This window comes from Paroedura picta, chromosome 1 (genome assembly GCF_049243985.1).
Source record: "Paroedura picta isolate Pp20150507F chromosome 1, Ppicta_v3.0, whole genome shotgun sequence".
Taxonomy (NCBI): Eukaryota; Metazoa; Chordata; class Lepidosauria; order Squamata; family Gekkonidae; genus Paroedura; species Paroedura picta.
The window spans coordinates 203,712,555-203,726,373 of record NC_135369.1 but is presented as its reverse complement, the minus strand read 5'-3'; the positions used below and the strand labels follow the sequence as shown (position 1 = coordinate 203,726,373).

The 13,819-nt window shown below is 45.4% G+C and overlaps 1 protein-coding gene across 2 annotated transcripts; it reads left to right on the top strand.

Annotated features, from left to right (window-relative positions):
- Positions 1-438: 438 nt before the first annotated feature.
- Positions 439-13,032, top strand: ENPP4 (ectonucleotide pyrophosphatase/phosphodiesterase 4). Of its 2 annotated transcripts, none has more exons than XM_077317274.1 (5): positions 439-557; positions 2,442-2,576; positions 5,740-6,602; positions 7,121-7,291; positions 10,322-13,032. In XM_077317274.1, the coding sequence occupies exons 3-5, from the start codon at positions 5,780-5,782 to the stop codon at positions 10,687-10,689; spliced, it is 1,362 nt and encodes a 453-aa protein (XP_077173389.1). In that variant the 5' UTR covers positions 439-557; positions 2,442-2,576; positions 5,740-5,779; the 3' UTR covers positions 10,690-13,032. The 2 variants fall into 2 exon arrangements, with proteins under 2 accessions (XP_077173389.1, XP_077173379.1); XM_077317264.1 differs by lacking the exon at positions 439-557 and adding an exon at positions 611-732.
- The last annotated feature ends 787 nt before the right edge of the window (positions 13,033-13,819 follow it).

Below are 13,819 nucleotides of genomic sequence, written 5' to 3'. Positions count from 1 at the left end.
GTCAATCCTGGTTAGACCACCAAGGATAACCAGGGTGGCCACGCATAGGCAGGCAATGGCAATGGGGGAGGGGGAATAACTTGAGCATGAAACTGGGATCACTGTGGGCAGGCAGAAAGCTGTGAGTTCCTGCATTGTGCAGGGGGGTTAGACTAGATGACTCTGGAGGTCCCTTCCAACTTTATGATTCTAAGATGAGCAGAAATCGAGCTCTGTTGCCTGGCGATCGGTTGTAACTCCACGAGAACTCCGGGCCACAACTGGAGGTCGGCAACCCTAGTTCCACCTTCACTTTCGAGCCTCCTCCTGGCCACAAAGGCTTCTTTTCCTCTGGCAGCGAGCGTCGAGCCGCAGCGAAGCCACCCTTCTTCCTCCTTCCCCTCCCGCCCATTTCCCACCGGCACCTGTTTCTTCACCGGCCTTGTCAAAAGCCGCAGCCTCGCCGACCAATCACATCGCAGGGGGGGGGGTGGCCTCTGACCAATCAGAGCGCGCGCATCTGCTCCTTGCTCCTCCTCCGGTTTCGCTCGCCGTTCCAGTCATCAGCTCAGTCGGAGGTACGTTTTTTTTTTCCGTTAGCGGCGGTTGCCGGGGGAGGGGGTGCGGGGGGGGGCAGGAGGCTGGTGCGCAGGCGCGCGCCGGTAGCCGAGGGGGTGACCTTGGCGGTTTCGGCCGCCTCCTGAGGAAAGTTGGGCAGGCGGGAAGTTAAAGAGAGAAGGAGATTTTCGTGAGGTAAACCGCGTCGCCTCCTTCCTGGTCCCCTCACGGGGGGGGGGGGGGAGAGAGAGAGAGAGAGGCCGCGCCACCTTCCTTGTTCGAGTATAATAATTTCCTGGGGGTGGATCTTTTCAGGAGCGGGTCCGAATCGCTCCCTCCGCGGCCCTGACTTGATATTCCAGGAAAGGAAAGTGAAAATGTCCTAGACGGGAGGCGAAGGAAGGATGGTGGCCGAGGGCTGACGCAGGGCCGTGTTGCGAAACTCAAACGGGAGCCTCAGGCTTATTCCGAGGGCTTTATTCTCCTCTAAACGTTATATGAACTGGGGCTCCTGGCAGGGTCTTCACTAGGCAGGGGCTATGAAACTCGGGGCGGGGGCAGAGATGCCAGGTCCCAGGGAAATACGGTAGTTTCTCGGTGATGGTGGCCAGAGCTGCCAAGCTGCAGCCACTTCTGCCAGGCCACGAAGGGATTTTGAAGCAAGAGATGAAGAGGGGGGGGGTGTCCACTGCCTGCTCCTGGACTTGCTTGGGAGTCTCCCAGGTAAAGGCTAACTCAGGGGTAGTCAATCTGCGGCCCTCCAGATGTCCATGGACTCCAATTCCCAGGAGCCCCTGCCAGCGAATGCTGGCAGGGGTTCGTGGGAATTGTAGTCCATGGACATCTGGAGGGCTGCAGTTTGACTACCCCTAACTAATCAAGGCCAACCCCGTTTAGCCTCCGTGGGCTGACGAGATTGGGTTAGTCCTGCCCTTCCAAGTCAGACCTAGTTGTTTCTTTTCTTTTAAACAAAACTAGATTTCTTGTAGGAATTGCAGTGGTATATAAAAAAGAGACTTGTATCAAATTGCTGCGTTAGGTTTAGTGACCCTCAGGAACAGTTCTGTTGGTCGCCAAGAAGAAGGAGTGCAGGGGTAGTCAACCTGTGGTCCTCCAGATGTTCATGGACTGCAATTCCCATGAGCCCCTGCCAGCGTTTGCTGGCTGGGGCTCATGGGAATTGCAGTCCATGAACATCTGGAGGACCACAGGTTGACAGCCCAGACTAGCCTGGATCTTGGAAGCATAAACTAAGTCAATCCTGGTTAGACCACCAAGGATAACCAGGGTGGCCACGCAGAGGCAGGCAATGGCAAACCACCTCTGAATGTCTCTTGCCTTAAAAACCCTTTGGGGTTGTCATAAATCAGCCATGACTTAAGGGTTAAAAAAACAGAAAGCGCAGAACTGTTGCCATGGATTTGGCAGTATATACTTAACCCATTCTGTAACTTTATGTAAATGTGAATGCTGAGTTCAAATCTGCATCCATAACTAAATGTCAAAAAGTTTTGCTCCCTTTAATTGTTGTGACTAGCTCTAAAATACTTTGGACATGTTTCTCCAGATGAGAAGTTGATAATCTATGAATTGTTGAAATTATTGAAATAGTTATATGCTAAGTTACTAGTGCAAGGGAGCTTAAATAAGAAAAGTTTTGCGGTGAAGTTTCTTGATTAAAATCAGATGAATATTAAGTATTGTAGAAATGTTTGTGACATGCTGGGAATGCAGATCTAAAAGTGTGAACATGTCCAAAGATGAAAACCAGGAAGTAAAAACTGGTTGTATCATAAACAAAGGGAAAAGTTACTAAAGAAGAAAATAGTTTGGTGTAAAATTAAGTAGTGTACCGGTGGCTACCTCTGAATAACAGTTTTCTTTTGCAATCGTCCTTTCTAAAGTTGTACATATCATAAAAGAGAAAGTACTCTGACCTCAAAATACAAGGACTGCTATCACTTCAGACGCTAAACTGACATCCTGCAGTTTTATTCATGCAAAGGACTTCTGCAAAAGAGCAAGCAAGGATATGAAAGGTAAAGCCAATCAGTAATAAAATATGTCCTGTCTTGTTTTTTCTTGCTTTAATTGGAAATGAAATGCCATCCTTTGTAAGAACAAAAAATCTGGGTGTCAGGGTTCGAGGGGTCCGCTCCTCTTCTTTGCTCCGCCACGGTGTCGGCAGACGGGAAGGCAGGTCGGAATAGCACATGAGGCAGATAGTCGACGTCTCAGAATGGAGTCCACCGGGAAACCCGGGCTAAAACTCCCGGGCTCGTGATAGTTTCTTGCACTATCCCGAACCCCACCTCCTCACTGACGCCGACCTCTCCCATTAAGTAGCTTCCTTCCCTTGCATCCCCCATCTACTGAACCCTTAAAGGAGAAGCTCCGGCGTCTTGCATCCATCGTTTCAATCTTGGGCGGCTCCTTGCCCGGCCAAGACCGCTCCTCACTCCTCTCCGGTCCTCCAAGTGTAAACACTGTTCCTTGTTGGGGATTCCCCCCACCGACGACTCCCCTAGACCCAGCTCTGCAGGGTTGGATAAAGGTCCAGGTGATACACCTCTCGTTGGTGGGTCCCCGGCTAGGAGCGGCGAAGTCAGAGAAACCCCGACACTGGGTTAATGGTAAACCCCTGTTTTCAACAACCCAAATATACCCAGTGATGACGATGGGAGATGGGTGGTTAGTCTTCTGTTTAGTTTTTTTTTTAATGGAAATTGATTGAAAGGAAGGGGTATGAATTCAATCGGTGCGATAAGCGTGTGTATTTGTGTGCAGGGGTATTAGCCTGCAGGTTTCTTTCAGATAAAATTGCTGCTACTCATATTTTCCTGCCTTTTGGGGAAAGGCTTAATGTTATTACATCTTTTCCCCAGGGCAGAGAAGTTTGGGAGGATTATTGTTTAATTTGGAAAGCAGAAAGCAGCTCATGGAGAGAGTTTTAAAGATATTCTGTTCCTTGCTACAGCTCTACCCAAGTTAGTAGCCCTCTGTAGCTTCATTTCAAATTATTTTTAAAAAATCAAGATACAAGTCATGGGTCTTCCAAGAAAATTATTATCGAAGCAAAGTTTAGCCGATTTCTTGTGAGTGATAGCTACAATGTCTTTGATTCTCCTCTGTGGCTGAGTTTATAACTCTGCCTGTTATTTCCACACATACCCTTCAACTTTGACACTAGAGTCTGCCTTCCTTAGAGGAGCAGATCACAGTATTTGGCATGCAGCATCTCTGCTCTAATTTATCTTTTCCAAAGATCCCCAATAAGCTTCAAAACAATATCAATATTTAGCGACTGTAACTCATACAATCTGTTCATACCCAAGCCCTCAAAAAGCTGTACCTGATACCAGCTCAAGGACAGACTGCTGATATAGTTACCAGCTAGACTTCTGTTGGTTAGTTTTGTGTGGCTGAGCAATTGCCAGTTTTGAAATTTTCAGAGGACCTAGAAGAAGATATGCCACATTAGCAAAAATGTAATAACTTCAGTTTAAAGTTTTATTTTACTTTGATAGTGTTTGTAATAGTGCTATATGTAGTCATCTTTAAAAAACAAACCTACATATATGGAATTATTGGATACTTAGAAAGTTTACATCAAATGTTAGTAATTTGTGACCTTCCTGAATAAGAATGCCACTTGTAGTCTTCAAAACATATCTTCAGAACCTACACTGTCAGCGCTCTATAACTAGTGTCATGGCATACACTGCAGCTCTACATAACAAATGTTATGATTATTAGGAAAAGTTGAATGATAAATAGAAAAAATGACAATGAGGTTAACGTGGAGCCTGCTTGGATATCCAGCCCTTAATTTATAACCAGTTGCTGATGTACTGGCTTTTTGTATCCTACTTTTTACTTCCTGAAGGACTCTTAAAGTGGCTTATAATTGCCTTCGTTCCCTACAACAGACACCCTGTGAGGTAGGTGAGGCTGAGAGAGTTCTGAGAGAACTGTGACTGGCTCAAGGTCACCTAGCTGGCTGCATCTAGAGAAGGAGTGGGGAATCAAACCCAGTTCTCTAGATTAGAGGCTGCCACTCTTAACCATTACACCAAGCTGGCTCTCAGGATATAATAGGAGGAAAATCTGTACATCAGATTTGAAATTTGAATTTGATCTGTACATCAAGTTAAAAAAATGGTAGTAGTCGCAGTTGGCTTATCTTTAAACCGCCCGTGGCGCCACGGGCGCCACGGACTAAATAAATGGTTAAGCCCTGTTGAGGTGGGCTTTGTCCTTGATGAGGAAGGGTCCGGGTTGGACCCTTCCTCAGGACAGACAATCGGAGGGACCAATTGGCAGGCGCGAAGCGCCTGCCAATTGGTCCCTCCGATTCCCAGCCCCAGCAACTGTGAGCCGCGCGCAGCGCGGCTCGCAGTTGCTCTTGGCTTGACGCGGCGAGAGGCGCGAAGCGCCTCTCGCCGCGTCAGCCGCCTACCCGAGGGAGTCCCCGGCAGCCGCGCACAGCGCGGCTGCCGAGGACTCCCTGCCCAGCGGCCTGACGCGGCAAGAGGCGCGAAGCGCCTCTCGCCGCGTCAGGCCGCTGCCCAAGGGAGCCTCACCTGAGAGGTCACGGTCGCCACCAGTTTGAAGAGATTCTTCTCGACTCCATCTCCGCTGGCGGGGGCGTCGGCAACCTCGGACTCGGTACGGAGCCGCTTGCAGGCCAGCAGCAGAGCTTCGCCCGGCGCCGACCCCCCGCGTTTCCGCTTCACGCGAAGCACCGCCGCACGCTCCATGGCAACCGGAGCAGGCCGCACTGCTCCCAATGGATTCTGGGAAGAGAAGGAGGGGCGAAGGCTCTGCCCCGCCCTCGAGTGGGATTCGCCGCCTCCTCCTGCCTCCGTGGCGTCACGCCGCTTCTCCCCCGCCCATCAGCTTTGTTCAAAGGGGCACAGTCGCGGCGTCTTTTCCACCAGACGACCGTGTTTCCATGCGATTAGTAGGAATCCTTGGGGCAGATGATGTAAGAGCGGCTCAGCGGTATAGGGGTCGCGCGGGACACCATCAAAGGTTAGTTTCTAGAGCCTGCTGTATGCCTTCTACAGCGGGCTATATTTCTAGTATGTTGAATAAAGTTTGATTGAAACTTTTGTTGAATGTCAAAATAATTCCTTAGGTTTAGTTGAAATGATACTTCTTATATAGCATTCTTAATTCTTTCTTGTTTTTTTCTCCTAGGTATATCTTCTGCTTCCCTATAAGTGAAATCCTGTCCACAATGAATGTAGTACTGGTTTTCCTCCTTAATGGAATAATTGCTTGCTGTGGTGGTAATTCTGCACATGAATCAACACCTAGGTTACTTCTGGTGTCTTTTGATGGTTTCAGGGCTGATTATCTAAATACATATGATCTTCCATATCTCCAAGATTTTATTAAAGATGGTGTGCTTGTGGAACACGTTACCAATGCTTTCATCACAAAAACTTTCCCAAATCATTACAGCATAGTCACAGGTTTGTATGAGGAAACACACGGCATTGTAGCAAACACCATGTTTGATGCTGCTACGAAGAAAAAGTTTTCGCCAGTCAATGACACAGATCCTTTCTGGTGGAACGGAGCAATTCCAATTTGGGTCACCAACCAGTGGCAAGAGAACAAAACAAGCGCTGCTGCCATGTGGCCTGGTACAGATGTCCGCATTCATAATACCACCCCCCATTTTTTCATGACATATGACCCTTCGGTAAGTTTCTTCAAAAGAACAGAAAGCATCATCAGTTGGCTGAACAGTTCGAACCTGCTTGTCACTTTTGCTACTCTCTATTGGGAAGAACCAGATGTAAGTGGGCACAGATATGGCCCAGAAGATACTAAAAACATGGCCAGAGTCTTACAGGAAGTGGATAAATATATTGGCCACCTTGTGAAGAGCCTAAAGGTCTCTAAACTGTGGGAAGAAATAAATGTTATAATTACTAGTGATCATGGCATGGCACAGTGTTCCCAGGACAGGTTAATCAAATTGGATCTCTGTATTGAGCCACAGGCATACACTCTGATAGACAAGAGCCCAGTTGCAGCCATACTGCCTCGTAGTAAGTATATTTTTGATCATACGGAATTTAAGTTGACTTTTTAAAATGAAATTATTAAAATTGTACCATTCTTGACCCTTGCTAATGTGAGACTTTGGTATTTTCTAAAGATTTGATTTGCACTAGGAACTTTGAAAATAAGCTTTTCATACATTAATATTTAAAGGCACTGAAAAACTGTTTTCTGAATGGTAGAAAGTGTGTTCTGCTTTCTTCATCCATCTATAAGATCTAAAAGCCAGTACATTAAAAATACTGAAATAAAGCTAAAAGATAGATTCAGGTAGTTAGCCTTGTTGAGTCCAAAGGCACCTTTAAGACCAATAAAGTTTTATGCAAGGTGTGAGCTTTTGTGTGCATGCACATTTCCTCAGACAAAGCTAAAAGATTCTATCCACGTTGAACTTGCATCTCGTAACGAGGCTATATTGTCTATGTTCAAAGCTGCTGTTCATGTTAAGGGAATAAATTGTTAAAAATGGTGTTCCTTTGAACTCACTGTCTAATTTTCTCTTCAGATGAAACATATGTATATGATAAATTGAAAAACTGCAATAATCATATGAAGGTTTATCGTAAAGAAGAAATTCCAGACCAATACCATTACCACTATAATCAGCGCATTCAGCCCATAATCCTGCTTGCGGATGAAGGCTGGACTATTGTGCACAACGAGACACTTCCCAGATGTAAGTACTTTCTTCCTGCATGTAACTGTTAGGTTGACTGGAGAAAATTATTAGCTTTCACATTGAAAGGGACATGTAGGCATCCGGGGCACAGGAGAGTCACCATCTGAATGCTGGAACCTTTGGAAAATCCTGCAAACATTCAATCTTGATTCTGCAACATGAAAACTGATTCCTGTGACTGACTGCTATCTGACAGTTTGAATCTAATTCCTTGCATAATTTGATGCATAACCAAGCAGGCTATCAGTCCTAATGGAAAATGATATAGACAGTGTCAAAGCTGCCTTTGACTTCCTAAACTAATTAGATCAAATTAGTGTGTCATTGGTGAACTGATAACAACTATTCCACTTAACAATACTAGCAGTGTAACCAATGTTGTGTTTTATATTGTTCTTTCCTATTATATCTTACTAGGGACCAAGCCCGTTGTACTTGTAAATACAACGGGTGCTAGGTATGCTTTTGGGGCCAGAGGGGCGGGAAGGCTTCCTCCCCCCCCCCCCCCCGGGCCCAGAAGCGCACCCACGGCCTCCTCGAAGGCTGGACTCTGAGGCATTGTACGATTTTGAATTCCCAACTTAAAAACCCAAGGAATATTTCCAACCCAGAGGTAGTTAACCTTCAGGTGGGGCCTGGAGAGCTCCTGGAATTACAACTCATCTTCAGAGTATAAAGATCAACCCCCCAGGCAGAAAAGGCTACTTTGGACAGGGTTGTGGTAGAGAAGAAAAATTTAAGGCCTCCCACACAGGTTGTTGTTGAATTGAAATACTTGAGGCCTACTGCACAGGGTTGTTGTGCAGATGAAATAGGAGACTGAAGAACCTCCACAACAGCATCCAGTTTCGTCTGCAGAATAACACTGTGCAGTGGCCTCAAATCTGCAGAGAGTTGCAAAGAAGAAATACACACAGCTTGGCCCCCGGCCAGAGCAGTATTTTAAATGAGAAGGGGCTTTTCCGTGGCCTCCCTGTCAACCGTTTGGCAGAAGGAGAAATTCCCCCCCAAAAGGAATGCCCACTCCCATGCCCTGAGGCTCCACTGCGTTGCTCTCAGAGATGCCTCAATCAGGGGTGGTTAAAGGCTCCTTTGCAGCAGGCCTGAAAGGAGGGGGAGGGAGTGCAATCACCAGCCTCCTGCCAGCTCTGTCAGGGTTCTGATGTAATTTACAGTTGGACATGACAGTTAAGACAGCCTTAGGGTGAAAAGGGCTGGTGCATCCTGTCCAAGCCTCTGTTCTCATCCCCCTTGGCAGCCCTACCAACCTCTTCTCCCTGCGGTGGTCAGGGACAGACTGGCAGCAATGTCTCCAGATTGCGCCTGGGTTGGCGGGTCGGGAGGTGTAAATGGAACTCTGGTCTGTCCTGGTGAGGGCCCAATCGGAAGGCACTTTGCACCTTCCGATTGGCCACTCACCTGACTGGCTGGAATTCAGTTTGGGACCAGGGGGCCAATCGTTGGCCCCTGTTCAGGGAGCTCATTCCACCAGGTAGGGACCAGGACTGAAAAGGCCCTGGCTCTTGTTAAGGCCAGGCGAGCTTCCTAGGGCCCCGGGATCATCAGCAGATTTGTACCCACAGAGAGGAGGGCCCTGCGGGGGGGCTTAAGGAGGCAAGCGGTCCTACAAGTAGGTAGGGCTTAAGCCACATATAGCCTTAAAGGTTAAAACCAAAACCTTGAACTTGATCCGGAAGCAGAGTAGCAACCAATGGAGCTGCCTCAGCAAAGGGTGGACATGAGTCCTCCAAGATGATTTAGTGAGGATTCATGCATCAGCATTTTGTACCAGCTGCAGTTTCCAAGTCAGGGACAAGGGTAGGCCCGCATAGAGTGAGTTGCAGTAGTCTAATCTGGAAGTGATGCTTGCATGGATCACCATGGCAAGGTGTTCGAAGGACAGGTAGGGCACTAGTAGCTGAGCCTGATGTACATGCAAGAACGCCACCTGCACTACCTTAGTGATCTGAGGCATCAAAGAGCACTCCCAAATTCCTGGCTAGGGGCACAGATGTTAGTTGCACCCCGTCCAGGCAGGGAAGATGCACTTCCTGCTCCTGCCCACTACGGCCCAGCCACAGGACCTCCGTTTTGGAGAGGTTGAGTTTCAGGCGACTCCTCCTGATCCATCCAGTCACTGCTTCCAAACAACTGGCAAATGACTCACGGGGAACATCCGGCCATCCATCCATCAGGAGATATAGCTGGGTGTCATCTGCATATTGATGACAGCCCAACCCATAGCTCTGAACCAACTGAGCAAGAGGGCGCATAAAGATGTTAAAGAGTGTAGGGGAGAGCACTGCTCCCTGTGGCACCCCGCAAGGCAGTACAAAGGAGTCAGATACATTCTCCCCCACTGCAACCCTCTGTAACCTGTTCTTCAGGAAGGAGGTTAGCCACTTAAGGGTTGTCCCTCCAATTCCTGCGTCAGTTAGGCGGCGGACCAGAATCTTGTAATCGACCACATCAAATGTGGACGATAGATCTATTAATATGAGAACGGCTGATCCTCCTCGATCCATTAGGGCAAGCGGTATGGTCTCCACCCCAGGGCCAAGATGGAGGCCAGACTGATATGTGTCTAGCACCAAAGCTTCTTCCAAAAATGCTAGGAGCTGGTCCACAGCCACCCAGGAACGCTAAATGTGATACCGGGCGGTAGCTCTGCAGGTCCAGCGATGGTTATATTGGCATATCACCTGATAATTTTAACTGCCACCCATTTGAGAAATCCTTTCAGGCCCCTCAGCAAACCTCAGGGTTTCACAAAACCCTAGTTAAAGCCTGCTTTAGGGAATACATTTATTTTATTAGTAGTGAGGAAGAGGGACATAGAACAGGAATAGTGATGTTGTGCCCAAATATATAAACAAACTATAAATATTAAACTCCACTGGTTGCGTTGGGTTATGAAACAGTCCTGGGGCACATGAGAGGCACATTTTTGTCTTTGGCAGAATTACCTGTTGTGGGGGAAGAACCAATAACTTAGATGTATGTCAGCTCTGGATTTCTTTTTTGCAGTAGGAGACCATGGCTATGATAATGCATTTCCAAGCATGCATCCATTCTTGGCCGCTCATGGGCCTGCTTTCCGCAAAGGCTACAGGCTGAAGACAATGAATACTGTGGACATTTATCCCATGATGTGTCACATCCTTGGCTTGACACCCCAGCCCAACAATGGAACCCTGAGCAATGCCAAGTGTTTGCTGGCTGACCAGTGGTGCATCAATGTTCCTGAAGCCACTGGGATAGTGATTGGTGTCTTGATGGTGTTAACTACTCTGACGTGCCTTATGATCATCATGAGGAACAGAACGCCTTCTCTGCGTCCTTTTTCACGCCTTCAGCTCCAGGAAGATGACGATGATGATCCCTTAATTGGATAATCTGATTAGCAACTTTGGCAGCACTCTACTGACTGTGTCTTGAAAACTTGAGATGATAGGAAAACATACACTGAAGAACCTCTTGTGATGCACTTTAAAATAAAGATCCACCCTGAATACTGCAGAAGTATACTGAGTGTCTCTGAGAAAGAACCACTAGGTCAGATGCCATAGAACCAAGAATGGACCACATTCAAAGAAGAGATTTTTACAACCTCTTCCTGCAGCCTCCTCCCTCGATATACATCTTGTCCTCCCCTTTAAATAATCCTGCCCCTTGGAAAAGATATTAATGATCTCAGCTCTTGAATTCAGGTAAAAAAAATTCTTCCAATAAATAACATTGTCTGGTATATGTTCGTTGGACTTGCTAAGAAGATTAATTTCCACAATGTTGTAAGATAGCTTTAGGAACAGGTTCTGCAAGGATGAAATTAAGTAAATTGGGCACTCCTAGCATGATTTTACAGTTCTAGCCCTTATCAGTGTGCTCTGTAACATTACCCTCCCCAAGCTGGACATACAGATTAGCCAGGCTTATTGGGATCTTGAAATGAATATAAATTCCAGCAGTTCTAAACTACAGTGAGTACAGAGGACAGAAGAAGTACAATGCCAAGCCAAAATCACAACATTGCCCAAAGCCATATATTTAGAGCTACTATTGGGAGTGCTTTCTCCCTCATCTGAAAACTGTATGAATACTACTGGGTACCTGTGGCTGCTTCTGCAATTTCTTCATCCTTTCAGATGATCCTTGTGGTGGGACTCTTGCATTTAAATACCTCTCTATATAAGCACTCACTCAAATGTGTGGAGCGTGTGTGTGAGATAGCCATTTGTCCTTAGCTTGAATCATAGTAAAAAAGCAACAACACTGTTGTTCCTTGCTGTGTTCGTAGTAACTTTGAAATCTTTTTTAGTATGTTTTAAAAGATGTATGTTCTGATTACTCAAAATGTTGAAAAAGCGTGTGAAGAACTGTATTTAGTTTTTTAGATGGCACTTATTAAACCAAGGGTATTTGATCTGAAGAAAAAAGATCTGCAAGAGAAGTGGGCGATCTAAACCTGATCTCCCAATTTTGTCATTAATTGCAAAAACTACACAGCTAATAAGTCGATAAAGATTCTCTGTTGCTGCAAGTGTAATGTTTTGGGAAAATTAAGGGGCCATGTGTCTTAATTTTTTTAAACATGGCCATAAAGTTGGTTAGAGTTGCTCTTAGTACTATATCAAGACAAGTTTTTGTTTGTGTATGTGTATTTTAATGCAGTGTGCTTGCCAGAGTTCTTACCCTTTGTCACATTCCACAAACTGTGACTTATCTTCTTGCATATTTTTAAACACTCTACTAATTGACATAGTGAGATTTGTTGAAGAGCTACATACCAAAGGGTGGGATTCAGCAAACTGGAGGCAGTGTCCCAAGGCCCTTTACAGCGTCCTTTTTGCATAAATACATTCTTCTGCCACTCAAAAGAATGCACTGACAATACCCTATTTGACTTAAAATGCTACTGCTAGAAGGAAATATATTTTGTTTGTGCATGAGTGAGAGGAATGTAACTGGATCAAAGCCATTGTGAATGTGTTTAAGCTGGGCTGAGCAGTGACCTTGCGTCACTCCCTGTGCACTCTGCCTTGCATTTGTTTCTGCCAGCATTCCTCCTACAGTCAGTTTGACTTTCTCTCTCAGCTAGAATGAAAGAGAAACTTTTGGAAATTGGTTCTGTCTGATATCATAGTGTACGTAAATGGAACTCAAGACAGTGGCGATATAATGGAAAATGGGGAAACACCAGATTTCCTATAAACATTTTCACATTAATTACCCAAATTATATTCAATAAGGATAGTTATGGCTGTATATTAAGAACTGGCTGTGGGTGTATAAGAAAACGTTGGCTGCTTCTTTTAGGCATGCCAATGAAAACTTGACCAACAGCCAGTGATAACAGTAGATCATGATTGATTTTTACCACAAGTTAGAAGTTATAAGAAATAAATTGTAGCCATCACATGTTTTCAAAAATGTAACAATCCTACTAGTTAAGACAGGCAGAGTAACCAAACACTTGAACAAATAAAACACATGGAATGTTTCTTACTGCCCTTTCAACTGCAGAGGGCCAGTAGTACTTTGGTGGGGGCGGCTAATCAATTCCCATTTATTGGGGTGCCTACATCTCAGGAGATGAGTGGAGGAAAGTTATATATATAAATTATATTTCAAAGTGTTTGCTTTAAAGGGGCAGTGCCTTAAGTGAATAAATATATATATGTATGACAAGGGTTTCTATGATGAAGTTTATATAAAATTTTTAAAAATCCTGTTGTAAACTTGGTTATTGTTTTGTTGTCAAGGTTTCTGCTTTGCTACATTTAGCTAGTTTTTAAACGCCACATTCATTTTTTGTAAATGGGAATTCTAATATTTCAATCAACATATTTTCCTTGACATTTCCTTTTTCAAGTGACTTTTTCCATATCGAAAATATAAGCAGGTACTGTATTTGGAAAAAATTGCTTTTGGAGAGCTGTTAAACCAGTGATGTGTACAAGTGAGTGTGAGCTGCCTTTCTCATCTGTGAAAAGTGGTGAAAAAAATGCTGTACACAGAGATAAAACTGAGCAGAGTCGTGTCCTTTCTGTGTGAAGAGAAGGCATTTGCATTTCCTCTTGCCTTATCTAACATGCACATTTCTGGACTTCAGAGTTACAGAACAAGTTCTAGTTATGCAGCAGCTGTAAAGAACAATGGAGTCATCCCTTCAGAAAAGCAAATTAGTTTAGAAAAGGAATGAACTCTGGCATGCTATTTGAGGTCATGTCAAACAACACTGAGCATATGAGTTTCCTGTACAAAAACTCAAAAGGAAGGTTATGGTACAACTTAGGCATCTGCCTAGGCTGGTTATACAGACGATTGGAGTGGGAGGTCACAATAAAACTTTCTTCTACACTGTTAACTTTTTGAAAGTTAGTTTGTGGTTATGGCGATGACAACCAAGGTTGCCTCTATATTTTCCAAGTCCAGCTCCTGGCATTCTTGGAAGAAACTTCAGCTTTTTATCCATACCAATCGGGCTTCTGTTCTGGCCAGAGGTCGGAGACTGCACTGGACACC

Bases quoted from the DNA above. Each gene is read 5' to 3' on its own strand.
- ENPP4 (XM_077317274.1), top strand. From the start codon at position 5,780: ATGAATGTAGTACTGGTTTTCCTCCTTAATGGAATAATTGCTTGCTGT. The intron at 6,603-7,120 runs GTAAGTATATTT...TTTTCTCTTCAG, and splicing joins TGCAGCCATACTGCCTCGTA to ATGAAACATATGTATATGAT. The intron at 7,292-10,321 runs GTAAGTACTTTC...TCTTTTTTGCAG, and splicing joins CAACGAGACACTTCCCAGAT to TAGGAGACCATGGCTATGAT.